This window comes from Simochromis diagramma, unplaced genomic scaffold, assembly GCF_900408965.1.
Source record: "Simochromis diagramma unplaced genomic scaffold, fSimDia1.1 OVJJ01000343.1, whole genome shotgun sequence".
Lineage (NCBI taxonomy): Eukaryota > Metazoa > Chordata > Actinopteri > Cichliformes > Cichlidae > Simochromis > Simochromis diagramma.
The window spans coordinates 13,173,863-13,190,478 of NW_024386831.1; the positions used below are offsets into that span (position 1 = coordinate 13,173,863).

General features: G+C 39.3%; 3 protein-coding genes and 1 non-coding gene across 5 annotated transcripts; all 4 read right to left on the minus strand.

Annotated features, from left to right (window-relative positions):
- Positions 1-908: 908 nt before the first annotated feature.
- On the minus strand, positions 909-7,073 carry tra2b (transformer 2 beta homolog). 2 transcript variants are annotated; one of them, XM_040027994.1, is made up of 8 exons: positions 6,933-7,073; positions 4,430-4,575; positions 2,790-2,949; positions 2,490-2,678; positions 2,284-2,399; positions 1,491-1,628; positions 1,299-1,366; positions 909-1,208 (listed from the first exon to the last, which is right to left on the minus strand). In XM_040027994.1, the coding sequence occupies exons 1-8, from the start codon at positions 6,954-6,956 to the stop codon at positions 1,198-1,200; spliced, it is 852 nt and encodes a 283-aa protein (XP_039883928.1). In that variant the 5' UTR covers positions 6,957-7,073; the 3' UTR covers positions 909-1,197. The 2 variants fall into 2 exon arrangements, with proteins under 2 accessions (XP_039883928.1, XP_039883927.1); XM_040027993.1 differs by having other exon boundaries at positions 1,299-1,369; positions 6,933-7,072.
- Positions 7,074-9,114: 2,041 nt separating this feature from the next.
- LOC120731142 (high choriolytic enzyme 2) lies at positions 9,115-11,123 on the minus strand. The gene is made up of 9 exons (XM_040027992.1): positions 10,987-11,123; positions 10,842-10,893; positions 10,703-10,762; positions 10,468-10,620; positions 10,250-10,367; positions 9,984-10,162; positions 9,806-9,887; positions 9,595-9,719; positions 9,115-9,507 (listed from the first exon to the last, which is right to left on the minus strand). The coding sequence occupies exons 1-9, from the start codon at positions 11,056-11,058 to the stop codon at positions 9,494-9,496; spliced, it is 855 nt and encodes a 284-aa protein (XP_039883926.1). The 5' UTR covers positions 11,059-11,123; the 3' UTR covers positions 9,115-9,493.
- Positions 11,124-11,969: 846 nt separating this feature from the next.
- On the minus strand, positions 11,970-13,764 carry LOC120731146 (low choriolytic enzyme). Its single transcript, XM_040027996.1, has 9 exons — positions 13,636-13,764; positions 13,516-13,558; positions 13,365-13,427; positions 13,121-13,276; positions 12,903-13,020; positions 12,593-12,771; positions 12,408-12,489; positions 12,182-12,306; positions 11,970-12,096 (listed from the first exon to the last, which is right to left on the minus strand). The coding sequence occupies exons 1-9, from the start codon at positions 13,693-13,695 to the stop codon at positions 12,080-12,082; spliced, it is 843 nt and encodes a 280-aa protein (XP_039883930.1). The 5' UTR covers positions 13,696-13,764; the 3' UTR covers positions 11,970-12,079.
- Positions 13,765-14,150: 386 nt separating this feature from the next.
- trnak-uuu lies at positions 14,151-14,223 on the minus strand. Its single transcript has one exon. It is a non-coding gene; the product is annotated as a tRNA-Lys (tRNA).
- Between the last annotated feature and the right edge of the window lie 2,393 nt (positions 14,224-16,616).

The window sequence follows — 16,616 nt, forward strand, 5'->3', positions numbered from 1 at the left end:
ATGTCCCACTCTTCCCTTACTCTTGAACAAGACCCCAAGACACTTGACCTCCTCCACCTGCACGGGAATTAGCACATCCAAGTCTAAGACCATAGATCTCAGATAGAAAACGGTATAGTGCCAGCTATGGGTGAGGGATGAGTTACTACCCCAGGTGGAGGAGGTCAGAACTTGTAACGTATAAACATCAAACACGTTGTGTTTCTGCAGAGCATTTGTCCTCCAAAAACACACTGTTGACACCAAGCAACGATGAGCAGATCCTGATGTTTCTAAACCAGAAAAGGGAGAAACTGAAATTCTGGATTCATTACTTTGATTTCAGAGAGCCAACTGACCCAGAGAAGCATCTAGCTGTGTTTGAGGTTTAAAAAAAACAAAACAAAAACAAAATAGTATAATTTTACCATTTGTATATTCAGCACAGAGGGGCGTTTTAAGCTATGCTTGTTGCCAAACCAGTTGTCTAACTGGTCAGATCTGTTTACTCTGGTCTGAAAAGTTAGGGGGAAAATAAATTAATTAAAAAGTTCCAGCTTGGTTAAAAAAAACAAAAACAAATCCATCCAGCTAAACGTGGTCAGCATGAACAGCTGCAGTAAGGAAAGGACGAGGCCTGAGTGATTGAGCTTTTAACAGGAAGATTAAAATACTTTTGTGTTTTACTATTTCATCAAAGCAGTTTTATTCCTGATGTTATCCTCACCCACTTGACACTATACGAAGCCCTCCAGAAAATTTAACTTAACTCAAATCAATAGAAATGCCTTGCACAAATTCTGTAGAAAGAATATGCATAAATATCATAAAGTCAAGGCTTTAATATATTCATGTCAGCATTACAACTATCTTGCAAATGCAATAGTCTGTTGTAAAAGGCATAAAAATACTGCGAGGAAGGACACGAGTCAAGGTGGGAAAAACAGATATGCTTTTTAATCTGCTCCACTATACAACAAAAATCTGACATGAGTATAACATTTACAACAGGCGTTCAAAACATGAAAGCACCGCTTCATAAATTTACTATACTTATGTATTTTAAGCAAAAAGATGTTTGATGATTAGAGTAAGAAAGATGTACTCTGAAGTCAATCATATCCGTCTTTACAAAACGTAACAACCCCCCCCAAAAAAAAAAAAAAAAAAAAAAAAAAAAAATTCTGCACGTTTGGGAAGATAAGGGGACAGAAGCCTTCAATATCGACCTGTGAAACAAAACAGGGTAATTAAATGACACAATACAACATGCTGGATTCTTCAATAAAAACATCTGATACTTTATTGAAATGACTTACGGGGAGAATAAGACCGTGACCTCGATCGAGACCTGTAAGCGCCTCTGTAGTAAGGTGAAGGAGATCGCCTTCTAGAGGAACAAAGACCGTTTATCATTTTTGTCAGTGTCAGAGGGGGATAAAATAAAGAACAGCAAACCCAAATACGACACGATGAGAATAAAGTAACCGCTGATATCCTTTAACAGTCACCTGTATGATCTGTAGTAGTCCCTGTCATCATAGCGGTCGTATCCACCTCGGTCGTATCCACCTCGGTCATATCCACGGTCGTAACCACGGTCGTAGTCACGTGAATAGCGTCGGGGACCGCTTGGGCCGCCTCCTCCGCTACACAAAAGCAATAATATAAGATTTTTCACGTTACACAAAGCGTACTTTTGCATTATTTTACTGTTACATTCTTACCTCCAATTAAAAAGATTTAAAAGAAGGTTTTTGGTGCAGCATTATATACCTCTTTTTCACAAATTTCACCTAGCAACTGCCAGAACCTACTTGCTTACACTGTTCTCTAGTTACCTGTGGTTATCAGGGGGTCACTGACTAGACTCTAGGGCTGTGTGACTGAGACCTTAGCAACCACTCGCCAAGAGGTTGGAGAAAGCATATTTTCCCAAGTGATCATTGATGGCCAGGGATTTGCTGACCAGTCTCTAAGCCCGTGTGGCTCAGGCCTTTGAAGAGGTTAGTTGTGTCATTTTTACCATTAAAATCTCTGCGTTCATTTTAGGTTCAACTGGATACAACTTATGACACAGGGACTAATTTTGTAAGAGCCTGTTTCTATTTTCTTTTTTTCCCTTTACTGTTGACTGATTAAGTGTTGAATAAAAACACTACTTTTCAGGTTTAGTAACACTAAGAATTTTATTTCAGATGCTTTGATGTGTCCATAAGTTAGAGCTGTCTTATATTACAAGCATTTTAACTGTGTCTTTGTTTAAAAACATATTTAATTATTCCACACAAAGAGATTGCTTACTATGTGGGCCGGCCCATGTAAATTCCAGGTGTTGGGGTGTGAGGTCTTTTTGTGATGGAGAAGTCCACCCTGATTGTACGCCCGTCCAGCTCCATGCCATTGGCTCGCTCCTTTGCCTGGAAGCGAACATAAATTACACTTGCAGTCCTAGAGGAAATTTTAAGTATAGGTGTGGCAGGCGGGTTTATTTATTATTGTTCTTGTACCTCTTTGGCATCATCTGTGTTCTCGAAATACACAAAAGCAAAGCCCCTGGAGCGCCTCGATTGCTGGTCATACACAATGGAGACATCCTCCAGGGGGCCGTATTTGGAGAAGACGTCCCTCAGATCCCTCTCTGTGGTGTACAAGCTCAGGCCAAAGACTCCCAGGCAGCAATTCGGATCTGGATTAGCCTGCAAATTTGAAAGGTTTCAAGATTTGGATGTGATCATTTTCTCATTAAAATCATTCATTAAACCAATACATCCTCTGTTTTTAGATATCACACATTGCTAAGCACATACACGGTTGCCAATGTGCCTCCGACGATTGGACATGGGTGAATGGCTGTGGCTTCTGCGCCGACGCTCTCCGCTGTAGGACCTACTGTGAGATCGGTGATGATAGGACCGTGATCGGGAGCGGGATCGGCTGTAGTGTCTCCGTGAGCGGTGGGAATGTGACCTATAGAGAGCGAGAGAAACAAACAACCCATATTCATACGTTCTCTGGCAATTTTCATGTAATTCCACAAATTTACATTTGTCTTTATGAAAATTATAGCATGGACAAAAAAAAAAAAAAAAAAAAAAAAAGCATGAAATACTTAAACTGCCAAAACATCCCAGACTCTAGTGAAAAGTAACCCCACTTACCACTGTCACAATCTCTAACACTAAACCCTCTGTGACGTATAATTTCCGACAAGGCTTTGTTCACATTGTCGCAAACTTTTGAAAACCGAAAATTTACTTTGGATTTCTGTGCAACTTAAAGTGTTTCTGTCAAAAATACACCTGGTGCTGTATTGCTGAATGACAGCGCTGCCCCTGCACCTTACAAACAGAGTAAAAAGTCTCTCTCCTGTGAATGGGGAAACAGAATGCACAAGTCAAATGTCTTATTGGAGGTACTTTAAGCTGCTCCCTTATTTCCCAAGGGGCTGCCACAGTGTGGATTGATCTGTATGTTTGCTTTAACACAGCCCTCCTATTTATCCAGGCTTGGGACCACCACTAGGAGTAATAATATTAAAGAGATGAACAGGTGCAATATTTTTTAATAGCCTAAAAGTAATAAAACAGTCAGAAAACAGGTAGAAGTGCACACAGTCTAATGGATGAAACACTGCACACAGAAATACTGTGTGTGTATTTAAGAGCTATTTAAAACCATTACTCACAGTCTTCTATAACCACATCATATTTAAATGCTGATGACATGTGTGGCACTTTGCATCATGTAAAACACGCACAATGTCAGATTAATTTGCAGCGTGTGGCTAAACCTAGCGATGCTAGTTAAATGCCAGTTTCCTGTGACGTAGCCAACACACAAACCTTCTGTTTTCTAAGATCAAAGTACTGCAAAACCCGCCGGCTCGTGCCTCTTTCGCTTGGTAACAACTTCCTGTCACAGAGATTGAGAGTGAGAGATAGAGACAGGCTCTCACCTGCTGGGGCTGCAGACAACTACGTAACATCTGAGACTGAACCGTTAAGCTGCGTTGTGCCTCAATGAAATATGAACATATAGTTTAACTGAATAGTGTTTGTTGTCAACCATCAAGAGCTGCAACATTTAATTCCCCACTGAAAATTTGCACTGAAAGTGTAAATTTTACTTGCATGGTCCGATCTACTGACATTGCCACTGCGTTTGTAGCACAGTGACCAGGACACTCACTCACACATGAAGCAGAAATTGGCAGACAATGCAGATGTAAATGTCTTTTTTTTTTGGAAGTGAAACTCTTGAACTTTTGCAAGATTTGTCAATGGCCAGAGAAACGGAAGAAGTCAGCTCCACAGAGAAGTCCCCTATCTGGGTTTGAACCCAGGATTCTCTTGCCGTGAAGCCCTGAACAGGGTGGGTATAACATGAAAGTGGCCATATTGAGTCTGTTTATCGATAGTAGAGAATTTTATGCCAGTATATTACTCACCAAGATTTTGACCTTGACCGAGAGCGAGATTTGGAGCGGGAGCAGTGGGAGCCTCCTTTTGAGTGGGCAGGGGATTGAGCTGGGGACTGGCTCCCCGACTTCCCAGAGCCCCGTGGGCTCACGCTCCTGGATGCAGAGCGAGACTCCTGAACGAACCACACACATTTTTTTAATCAGCACCAATGAAGTGATCAACACATACATTTGCCAAAATGTTACTGTGTATTTAAAAATTAAGACTATCCTGTGAAAAGTACAGGAAGGAAACTGAATTTAGGGTTGTGAAATAGGAGTGCTGTGTAGCCATGGATAATATGACATCAATATGTTTACATTAATAAGTTGTTAAATAGTGGGAAAAAAAGAAAATTGTCAGTTGTGAGATAAAATTGCAATGATTTAAACTAATGTGTGTGTATTGAATAAAAAGAACATGCACGCATTTGACAAACAGACCAGAAATTTACTTAGCGCAGTGACCTTATCCAGATTACTTCCTTAACTTCATTTCTGTAACTTCATTACTTGACATTATTCTTCTTTCTTCAATTGTCTTACTTCTTCTTACTTCCCCATCTCTCACACACTGCCCATACTTCTTCCCTCCTCATGTTTTAGCATGCATTCAACAATTCAGCTTCACACATCTGAGCTTCATATTATTGAAAATAAAGTGGACTTCTTCCGTATTTTCTTCGTCCAACCTTAACCTTTATGAAAAAGAAAAGGATGAAGAATATATGACTGCAATTAAAACTGCACGCTCATTCAACGTTTAATGTGGTATTATTATTATTATTAGTAGTAGTAGTAGTACGAGCTAATGACATTAATGGGAATGTTAAAGACCACATTATACATACTGTCAGTGTTTTTATTAATATTCATCGCTCAGTGGTTTTGCTTTCACTTTTGTGTTTTTCTGGCCACTTTTCCTAAGAACTTCCTCAAAAACAATTTGGAATAATTGAGAGGTAAAAGCGGGGGTGATCATTTTTTAAAAATTACAACTAAAACTGAAGGGTAAGGATGTGAAGGTAACTTCTTGTGATTCCCTTTGCCTTCCTTTAACAATATATTTTCTCAAATGAACCCTTCTTATATAATTTCTGACAAATGGCCTTTAAGTCACCATAGTGTTCATCAAACCACTGACTGTGAATATTTTATAATCAAGATTAAAACTACCAACACTGTCTCCATTTTTTTAAGTGGATAACTCCAAAATAAAGTCTAAAATTTGCTCCAACGACCTCAAGATGTAGCAGCCACTCATTTGAGCAGCACTTAAAACCTGTTCTGGAAATGCAAAGACAGAAAACTGTTGCTATCTGTTACGATTACATAATATATTGAAAACCTTAAAGATTAAATATTAACAAAAAAAAAAGGAATCCAATAAGAGGCAAAAAAAAACTTGTTAGTTAAGCAACAAGCACCCAGCACCTTGCAGGAACTAATACAAACCAGTTCAAAATATGGGTTTACATGCAGAAAATAAATTCTTCATTTCTTTTTTCTTAATCTGCCATTTGCCCTCCCACATATATTTAATAACATGGGAACACAGGGCATATCACACACCCATTAAACAGACAGAAACATTCAGGAGCTGTGCAAGGTGAGGGGATATTAAACAGTTCACTACAGGAAGGATATTACTGCACACAAGTCAGTCAGCCCAGCAAGTATTAATCAAACTTATCCATAATGCTGGTGCTTGTGGCGTATCAGCTTTAACAGTTTTAAGATGGTGTGGGAGAGCTGCATGAGTTAATAAAAATGATTTTTTTTTTTTTTTTTTTAAAAAGGTCAAATCTTGAGGTCGTTAGTTTTGTTTTAAATTGCTGTTGTGCCTAAGAACTAAGGAAACCCACAATGACATTCAAAGATTAATAACCAGCAGACGTAACATGATATAATTCAATCCGGGGAACAGGGGAGGAAACAAAACAAAAACAAACAAACGAACAAAAAACAACATCAACAAAACAGCGAAAATATAACAGTTCCTTAGGCAAATGTCTTCCACTGAATCCGCGACGACATGAAATATTTATTTTGGTTTCTACGCACAAAAATCAGACGAATCAGACGAAGAAGCTAAAATTTACATGAAAATTACTGAGTTTTAACAATTTAAAAACGTTATAAAAATGTTTGCCGACATTGCAGTGTTTTCAGTGCAAACCCCGGCTCGTAAACAAAAAAGCACCAGGCCTAGCTTTCATCTATAAGCTAGTCTTAGCCAGGTAGCTAAAGATGAACTAAAAACTCGCATCCGGTGCGCATAAAGTCGCCTTTTATTGTTTAAATTTGTGCAATTTATTTTCTTTCTAAAACCCAGCTTTCGACCAAAGAGTTGTGCCAACAAGGTAAGCTGGGTACTACTAGCCAACAAAATATGAATAAGGTTGTTACCGTTACAATTTCAGTTACCCTGTCAAACCCAATGATTTGAAATGTTTAATGCATTACAAACGGTAATAAAATGTATACGTACCCGGCCTTTGTCGTTATCGCTCATTTTTGAAATTTAATCTATTGTTGACAGATACTCTACAATCTACACTACACAGTCTCAGTGTGTGAGACTCTAGCTCCACCCCCAGGTCTGCATCTAGAAAGATCCAGCAGTCTCGGGGCTGACTATCGCGTTTTTACGTGCCAAACACGAGATTTGGTTACGTGTAGAATTTCCCCCAAGAGGCCACGTGAGAAACTCGGAGCGTTGTGAAACAAGCTGAACTTAATTCTGCACGATGTTAATTTTTTTTAACATTTCTTTTAAAACTGGTACGGGTAGGAGTAGATGTAACAGTTAGGCAATGAAAATGTAAAATAGGCACAGCAAATATGCCAACATTTTTATCACAATTTAATCCAAAAACAACAGTAAACTTTTAGCTTTATAGCAAGTCCTGCTGCTATTTTGCTTGTAGTTTAGTTACTTCATCAGCACTTTTTCAGTTCTTTTATTTTTTTTGCATTTCTTCTGTGAGAGAAATATCGTCTATTTTGTACAATGCCAGCAAATAGAAAAACTCTGTGACAGAAGGTGAATAAAAAAACAAAACAAACACACATACAACTGAAATAGCAAAATAAAAATTAAAACAAAAGCTCACAAAACACAATGGAAGTGATTGAGGGAGACAGTAATGTGACAAAACAACTGGGGAAGTGAAAGAAACCGAAACATGCAAATTCTGCACTAATCCTTATTAAGGAAATACAAGTATACACATTCCCTGGCCACTTTATTCGGTATAGCTGGTCAACTGCTCTCTGATGCAAATATGTAATCAATAAATGGCACAACAGCAACTCAAAACATGTAGGCAAGTAGACATGGCAAAGACAACTTCCTCAAATTCAAACTGAGCATTAGAATGGAGAACAAAGATAATTTAAGTGACTTTGAATGCAACATGGTTGTTGGTGCCAGATGAGCTGATTTTAGTATTTCAGAAACTACTAATTTACTGTTATTTTTTGCACATTTCTATGGTTTATGGAGAATTTAAAAAAGTGAGTGGCAGTTTTCTGGGTGAAAACACCTAGTAACTCAAAAAACACTAATTACAACTAAAATGCAGGGGCTCACCAAAACAAGATCAGCTCCTTGTTCAGCGTATGGCATAAAAGATTTATGCAGCTTTAAAGGGAAAAGAAGGCTCAATCTTTTACTAGGAAGGTGTAAATAATGAAGTGGCGAAGAAGTGTACATAAGTAAGTGTTAGCTTAACACTACAACAAGATAATTGGCAAGTTTTGCTTAATTCTACAGTGAGTGGTGCATAAACTCCCAGACATTATGTAGCCTGGCAGAATGCACAGTTTAATGCTGCAGCAGCGTAATATCGGCACCCTTAAAAGCTACAAAAGGAGAGTGACATGTGTTAGTTTCTCTACGGGGTGGCACCATTGTTATTGAAGTCCCCATTGCATATATAAAATCATAATATATTTATCCATCAAGAGGAAAACATGTCAGACATTTACAGCAGTGAAATTGTGAAAGTGAGTAAAATTAACCCAGAAGTGAAATTCATATTTTTCCATCGATTTATACTGTGGCAGGTGATGTGCTAAAAATTAACTATACTGTTGATTTTGCAGTTTGCATAGTTAACTTCACCAGGGCAAGAGCAGTGAATCACACAGTTTGTTGCACTTTTCATTCGGTTTTGAGCACTTCAGGTCAGTATCACTGCTGGTTTTTATTATCTCAAAGAGGAGATCATTTTAACACATAAGGACACATGCTCAGAAGACATTGGTTCTCTTTCTCAGGGATGAAATTCAACAAATCCAGACACAGATCTTCTCTCAGTGAAAATCACCTGTCCAGTGTCTTTTCCATTTGCACCTGGGACATTAATGGACTTGCTCAAGTCCAAAACTACAGCGGCCCTGAGAGATCAGAGATATCAGCTTACTGTGAAATTAAATGTCACTTTGGTTACTTCAAAATGGTAATATGTTAAACATCTTGTTTACCAGCTCTTGACAAAAAAAAATCTGCCTAATAACATCCACTGTTTATTTTTCACATATGTGAAGTTTATACTGTTTTCATTTCACGTATATAAGTGCAAAATCATTTACTCTACTTTTACACCTGAAAGCAGTGTCTATTTTTTAAAACTTGTAGTCTGTCTCTGGAAAATAAAAATAAACCATTAGCCATTTTTTATTTTTTATTTTTAATTTAAAGTAAGCAGAAGATAGACAAGAGCCATAAAATAGATCGGAGATTGGATACAATGATGTTACTGGCATCAGTGGGCACTTAAAACTGGTGAGTTTTGTTTTTGGCACTTTATTTATACTAGAGAAATGCAGCCTTTAGTTGTTATCTGGTAATTTATAACACCCCACGGCAGAAGGTCTTGAATCAATAAAAGCTCAAAGTGCAGACTAGACAGTGAAAATAAAATATACATTGCTATAGACTCAGGTTAAACCACTGTCGCCCAGATTATCATCTCAAGCTGAGAAGTTGTAATAAACTATTTGTGACATCTGGCAGGACATTACAGCAGAGGTTTCTGGATCCAGTTAGTCATCGGTAGCTATAGTGAGAAACAGAGAGAAAATCCAGTCAGTCCTTTTCAACTTTTTTTCTAACAACTGTCAGTTTGCTGTATAAATCTACCAACCGCAGTTATAGAGGATATTTATTTTATGAAGATCCATTACGCTAGGACCATCTCGCTGGCCGATGGGGATATAGGGATCTGGTTTGGGGATTATTGTTGGTCCGCCATCTTCAGAGAAGGCATATCTGTATCAAAGATGCAAAACATATATGATACAGTGATGCCCGAGTCTAAATGACAGATAATTATGTTGAATCAGAGAGCAACTCACCGTCCATAATGCATGACAGAGCTGTAGTCATATGGGCTGTTGAGATTGTTTGTCACCTGTTTCCTGAAGTTATGTATGTGCTCTGCCAAAAACAAAAAAAACCAAAACACCTTCACACTCATTTTGTGAAAAATCGAGCCACTGCAATTAGAATGACGTAGTGATAAAACGTGCGAACCTGGCATGATGTTTTTCCATATAATTGTGACATAGTTGTCACGGTCTGATCGGGATTGCTCGTGTACGAAGCCGAGAGCATGCATGAATTCATGAGCAGCGATTCCCGACCACATGCACCCAGGAGTCTGCAGTGACAGGGTCTGGCTTCCCCCAGTCTGCCCCAGAAATGACCAGCAGCTAGGGAGGGATGCAGAGCACAAATTCTACGGTATGTACAATCATCATGGCACACTGTAAGAAGCCATAAGCAGGAGTCACGCTCACCCATATCTAGGCTGAACGTCAAGGAAGTTGCCTTCGTGAGTGCGGGGAACAAATTTAACGCATGTTCCAGCGGAAATGTCTTGCATTCCAGTTTCTATGGTGATTCTGTCCATGTCGTCTAAAGTTAGGGTGAAAGAATGCACAAAAAAGGCAAAATATGAAATAATAAAGGGATATAAGAAACCGGAAGCATCTCCTTAAGTCTTAAAGCTTCATACCATACAGTGGAGAGATGATGTAGGGTACATAGACAAATCCATCTACAGATTTAGGCCACAGACAGGTGTTGCCGGGGCAGGTTATGGCACTCCTTACATGAGAAACAGCAATATCGCCGTCCCTTATTGACATTCCTCTTGGGGCTCGTATCTCTGATGAGAAAATACATTCTTTTCAATATGCAGGGAAAAAACTGACATCAGTACAATTCTATGTAATTTACAGTTCACTTACTGCGATTGACCTCCAGGATTTGATCCATTGTGGTCATTTCATCATGCTCTATATTTTCCTCTGAACACAAAAATAAATATGGAATAAACAGAAAATCACTGTGAAAATGCAAGATGAGGTGCAAGGAATCGTGACCCACCAGAGAGTTTCCTTTTCAACCTCACTTTCCCCTCGTGCACACCAGTCGAATTCTGTCGCACAAAAAATGTTGACATATTTCAGCTGCAAAGCATGACAAGACGAGAAAAAAGGAGTCTATATACTCCTCTTAATTATATACTTACTTTAACAGGTATTGTGTTCGCCTGGGTCAGCAAGCCAAACAAGATAACCAGAAGTATAATGGAAGAATGCATTGTTGTGTGTCAGGCTGGTTCACCAGTTTCAATCCAGCGCTCTCCTGATGCAGGAGCTAAATGAACTCCTCACCTCCGCTGAATCTATATACCCACTTCTCCTCCGCTGCTCTGTACTGATTGGGCCTCAATTCAGATGATGAAGCATGATTAAGATCCCTCATCATGCGGTGTGTGTAATTTACTCTAAATCCACTGCTGATCCATAACGGGTGGGCCTGATGCTGACCTTCACTTATGCCCTGTACTTATTGCGTGCAAGATTCAGCACTTTCAGAAACAAGGCACTTAAAGGTGTTTTTGCTGTCCGAGTTCAGCCCGACAGACCAGCAATTTGTGTCTGACTGAGCTGGCAACTAGTGATTTTGTGATATGCTATCAGATGATAACAGTCTTGGCAACGGTCATTTTTTGTCACACAGTTAAATATATAAAAACAAAACTTTATCCTTTTCCAAATATCGCTTCTATTCTTATCAAGGGGCTAATTTTGAAGGGCAGTGACGAAGCGAAGATTCTCATGTGTCAGCACTTTATGAAAACTTCCCTCGTGGTGATTGGACAAACAGAAGAAACGAGTGCATCTTGAGTTAAGGTAGCACATTTTTAAATATAGAGAACATGTCTATTTATTACCAGAGACTTTGTTCTTTAACCTTCCTCATTAAAACAGATTCAGATCTCCTGTTTAATGTGATCAAGTCACCCGTTCTAAGATTCTTCACGTACCTTATTACCCTGCCTCTGCTTTATTACTCTTTATCTCTTATTGATCTGTAATATTACTGAATATTACTGTTGAGTGCATTACCATGTGTCTATTTCAAACCAGGCTATCTATTGTGAGACATATTTTTACATAAAGAGAAATATCCAATTTAAAACGCACAAACTTTCATGTACACCAAGGATTTGCTGATAGAAGGTTTGAATCAATCTTTATTGAAACTGTTCATATAATTCAACTGCAGTTTTGTTAAATTGGCCTTTACTCCTGGTTCACTTCCATTCAGCCGGGTCTCTAATCATCCATGTCATCTGAACAGAAAGACAGAAAGAAATTACATTTGTGACAGTGATGTGCAGTGTGTTTAGGAGTTAATTCAGGACATTTGGTACTAACCACAATTATAAAGTCTGTTGATTTTTAGCTTGTCAATGTGGCTGAGAGATAAAGCCTGGCCCAGCTGGATGTTGTTGTTGTCCTTTGGAAGGATGGTTGCTTCCCCACGCTGGGAGTAGGCATATCTAAACATATACATAAATATGTATCAGCTTATAAATATATTTTAAAATAAAGGGGGTAAATTATAATATTTTGAGTGATTAACAGATCATTTTTTACTTACTTTCCAAAGTGCAGAATCGAGCCATAGTCATAGGGCAGATCCAGAGTGTCAGTCTTGAACTTCTCAAAGTTTCTCAACCGATCTGTTGGAAAAATGAATTTTCTGTTTTGAAAATCGGTGCAGAAATACAGTTAAAGCTTTCATTCCCTTTCCACAATGCCAACCCCTGCACACTTTAAAATTACCTCTTGAAATATTTGGCCACATGATGGTGACATAGTTGTCCCGATCTAAGCGGGACTGCTCGTGCACAAAGCCCAAGGTGTGCATGAATTCATGGGAAACCACTCCAACCTGGACGCAGTTAGGGATCTGGAGAGACACAGTCTGCCTTCCACCACGCGCACCAAGGTAGGACCAGCAACTGGATTAACACATAAGAGGACAGAAGAGTAACTTCAAGTGGTGAATTCACAGCTGGAGACGAAACAAAACCTGAATACATTTTCCAAAAGGAATTTTATGTAATCAAACTTTCCACGCTTCAGCTCTCACCCTGACTTTGGCTGGATGTCGATGTAGTCTCTCTGGTGAGTCCGTGGAACAAAACGCACACAGGTACCTTTCTCTATGTTGGCCATACCTGTCTTTATCAGCATTGTATCCATGTCATCTGTTCAGTTGTTTAACAGGGGCGAGTAATTCATACATCATTAAAAAGAAGACTGTAATCCATTGCATGTACTTATGCCTCGAACGCTAAAACAACATACTGTATTCAGGTGAGAGGTTATATGCAATGTAGACATGTCCATCCACTGATTTGGACCACAGGCAGCTCCGTGCAAAGCAGATTCTGGGGGGTGTTCCGGAGGAAACAGCAATATCTCCCTCTCTGAGGGTAGTGGCGCCATCGATGATTTGCGTAGCTGATGCAGAAATCAGATTAAAGTTTTTTAACAGCAAGTTGGGGAATCTGCAAAAGAAAACCCCTCAAGTAAAGTGTGTGCAACTTACCTTTAAGCTCGTTGGTTTTAATGATTTTATCCATTGCCGTTTCTTCATTGACCCCTCTCCATTCTTTAAAAAAGAAAAAAAAATTGTGAGGGAGTGTGCAGTTTTACGTCAGTCACAGTAATAATTTAAATTAAATCGAAACCGAGTGCACCTTTGTAGCCAGCGGGACCCCACTTTTGGTTGAACAAAATTTTCTGCAGAAAGCACAGACAAATTTATTTACAGCTCTGTTCATGAATTCATTAAATTCAGCGGTCCCAAGCACATTTACCTGAGCTTGCACAGCTGAGAGACAAATAGAAACCATGCAGAGGAGTATAATCCGCTCCATCTTTACCAGTCAGGTATGCCTTCAGTGTTACCATTTGACATGCACTAACACCTAGCTTTATATGTGTTCCCACTGCTGTCCTTAGATAATACCCATAATTACCTCAAGTAAATAACAGGGCTGGTGTTAGCTGTTTGTGAGTGAGCCTAATCTCCAAATTAGTTTGATTCTTTCATAAACAACATCTGCAACAGTGGCATAATGTGAGGTCTCACTGTGTATAATAACAGCTTAAAATCAATGACTAGCTTTAAATGAAATGGTTTTAATGTCTGGCAGAAATTTGGTACAATTTTAGGCTTTAGGTGTGTACATGAACCAAGAGTGCTGTTTTCTTTCTACTGAAACTAAGCTTACCATCAGTTCACGTGCAATGCATGAACGCAGCTAATTTTAAATCATTACTAAGTTGTGCAAAATTTTTGTTGATAACGTAGAAGAAATAAAAACTCTGACGCCCGAACAGGGACTTGAACCCTGGACCCTCAGATTAAAAGTCTGATGCTCTACCGACTGAGCTATCCGGGCTCTGCTAACTCAGCCGGAAGCAGTATTTATAAAGAGGAAAAGCCGAGTTTCCATCCCAGGAGGAATTCTTCCACGTGAAAGTACCAGCATGACCGCATTTTCTGGCCATACATTTCTAACCCAGGACGAAGTTTCTGCGGTAAGTCGACGCTGTTTTATAAGCTAGCCTTCCTGCACATGACTAGCTACCTGGCAGCTACGTACACTGATGCTAAAGTTGCTAATTATCAAGCAAACAACAGAAGTATTAACAAACTAAGATGCCAGTTCGTTAACAGAGCAGGCTTTGACGCTTTGCCAGCAGGCTAGCTGTGAATTACGGCATGCAAACTTTGCAATTTGCAGGAGACGCAGGAGCAGGTTAATGAGCTGCGGCGTGCTATCGAAGAAACTAATCATGAACTGGAGAAGGTCCAACAGAGAAGACTGCATACTGAAGAAGAGATAATTAAACGGTACACCACCCATTTACTTTAGTTTCCAATTAAATTGGGTGCCTGTCACGCTTAAAGTGTCCAAAAAACCTGATATTGTCTCAACCCGTATAATGCTTCCTGTGATGTGATACCAGTTATCGTCGGTGGGTGCACTGAGGTGCACAACAGGCTGTTAGTGTAGATTAATCGACCAGTCTATTAGGTACACCTCATGTCTTGAACTGCTCCCCCATGCAATCTAATCTAATCGGCAAACTCAGTGCATTTGGGCATGTAATTCAAGTTTCAAGGTCAAGCTGAGCCGCAGAATGGGGAAGAGAGGTGATTTTGAAAATGGCACAGCTGTTGGTGAGGAAACTCCTGATCTACTGGGAATTTGCTCCTCAGCCATTTCTAGGGTTTGCAGAGACTGGTTAAGAAAAGAGAAAATCCACTGAGTTTTCTGGGTGAACATGTCTTGTCAAGGAAAATGGCCAGACTGTTTTAAGCTGACAGCAGTAATTAAAATGACTACTGATTACAGCCAAAGTATGCAGTAATACATCTCTGAATGCACAGTATGTTGAACTTGAAGTAGAATGGGCTACAGCAGCAGAAGACCACACTGGATCCCACTCCTGTCAGCTAAGAACAGGAAACTGAGACCACAGTTCACATGGGCTCATCAAGCGTTGCCTGGTCTGATGGGTCGCCATTTCTGCTGCTGTAAACAACATAAAAGCATGGATCCATTCTTCCTTCGATCAGTAAAAAAAATTGTTTTCAGGTAGATGCTATCCAGACTTGCTTGGGGTGTTTTTTCCTTTTTTGTTTGTTTATTTTTTTTATAGTAATCAGTGACGTTTAGCTTTCCCAAGTCTTAACTTGGAGTGTTATCCAAACTATTTAACATCATTTCTTCCTCCAGGAATATTGTTGATGAACATAGAGACACATACAAAGATTTCCCTCATGTAGGTCTATTAGTGAACGACATTCATAAGCCAGCTGGCGTTAAAAAAAAAAAAATTTAATTAGTTTGTCTGGAATAAAGATTTATCTCTTGTATTAATTTGAAATATAAACACACCTCGAACTTGAATTCCAATATAAGTTTTTCCAGTGAGGGACAGTAAAGGATATTTCTATTCTTAACTGATCACCTTCTGAAAGGTATAGTATTTTGTCCTTTAGTTAGGGTACAGTTAGTTAGGGTTTAGTTAGTTAGGGTTGGGTAATATTTCCACAGATGCTCTGGTTGTCAAAAGCAGTGGACAACTGTATGCTCATTCTGTTTTGGTTGCGCAATCGAGCCTTTCTGGGAGAGTTCAGACAGTGACCATCTAATTGCTAACAGTGTCCAGATCCCAAAGCCCTTACACTGAACAATCAATAATTATTTCAAAATAATAAGTTAACGTAAAAAAGAAAAAACTACCTACTGCCCATTTAGATTTAGTCAAACAGTTAATTATGCATAACCAGGTGTGATGTTTGCCTTTGTTTCTAAATGTGTAGCCCTTACATAATGTATTCTGCTGTCTTTCGCAGTACGAGAGAAACTGAACGGAGAGTGGATTTAATGATGGAAAAAAGCGAAATCGTTAATGCACTGCAACAACTGGGTCATCTGCTCCAAAGTGAGATGGAGCTCTTTGAACAACTAAATAGCCAAAGCTCTCCAGACAGGTATTCCGAAGTGCTGTGGGCAAAACCGAAGCAGACGTGACATGTGCAAACCTACAATATATATTTTATATATTTCAGGAGTGAAAGGCTCAGTTTGCAGGACCAGAGTGAAAGCGCCAGCATTAAGGCAAACCAGCTTCTTGCTGAAATCCTGGAGGTGAAACAGCAGCTAGAAGAGGTTGAGGATCGTTATTCTGCGGGTATGGGGATTACTCACAGAATACATACAGAATTTACTGTATACAGACATGGAGTGAAATGTGCTCTCTCTCTGTCAACAGGTCAAGC

Bases quoted from the DNA above. Each gene is read 5' to 3' on its own strand.
- tra2b (XM_040027993.1), bottom strand. From the start codon at position 6,956: ATGAGCGATAACGACAAAGGCCGG. The intron at 2,950-4,429 runs GTGAGTAATATA...CGCTCTCTATAG, and splicing joins CGGTCAAGGTCAAAATCTTG to GTCACATTCCCACCGCTCAC. The intron at 2,400-2,489 runs GTACAAGAACAA...GTTCGCTTCCAG, and splicing joins ACACAGATGATGCCAAAGAG to GCAAAGGAGCGAGCCAATGG.
- LOC120731142 (XM_040027992.1), bottom strand. From the start codon at position 11,058: ATGCATTCTTCCATTATACTTCTGGTTATCTTGTTTGGCTTGCTGACC. The intron at 10,894-10,986 runs GTAAGTATATAA...TTTGTGCGACAG, and splicing joins CGAACACAATACCTGTTAAA to AATTCGACTGGTGTGCACGA. The intron at 9,888-9,983 runs GTTCGCACGTTT...TGTTTTTGGCAG, and splicing joins ATGGAAAAACATCATGCCAG to AGCACATACATAACTTCAGG.
- LOC120731146 (XM_040027996.1), bottom strand. From the start codon at position 13,695: ATGGAGCGGATTATACTCCTCTGCATGGTTTCTATTTGTCTCTCAGCT. The intron at 13,428-13,515 runs GTGCACTCGGTT...TCTTTTTTAAAG, and splicing joins GGGTCCCGCTGGCTACAAAG to AATGGAGAGGGGTCAATGAA. The intron at 12,490-12,592 runs GTAATTTTAAAG...TTTTTCCAACAG, and splicing joins GTGGCCAAATATTTCAAGAG to ATCGGTTGAGAAACTTTGAG.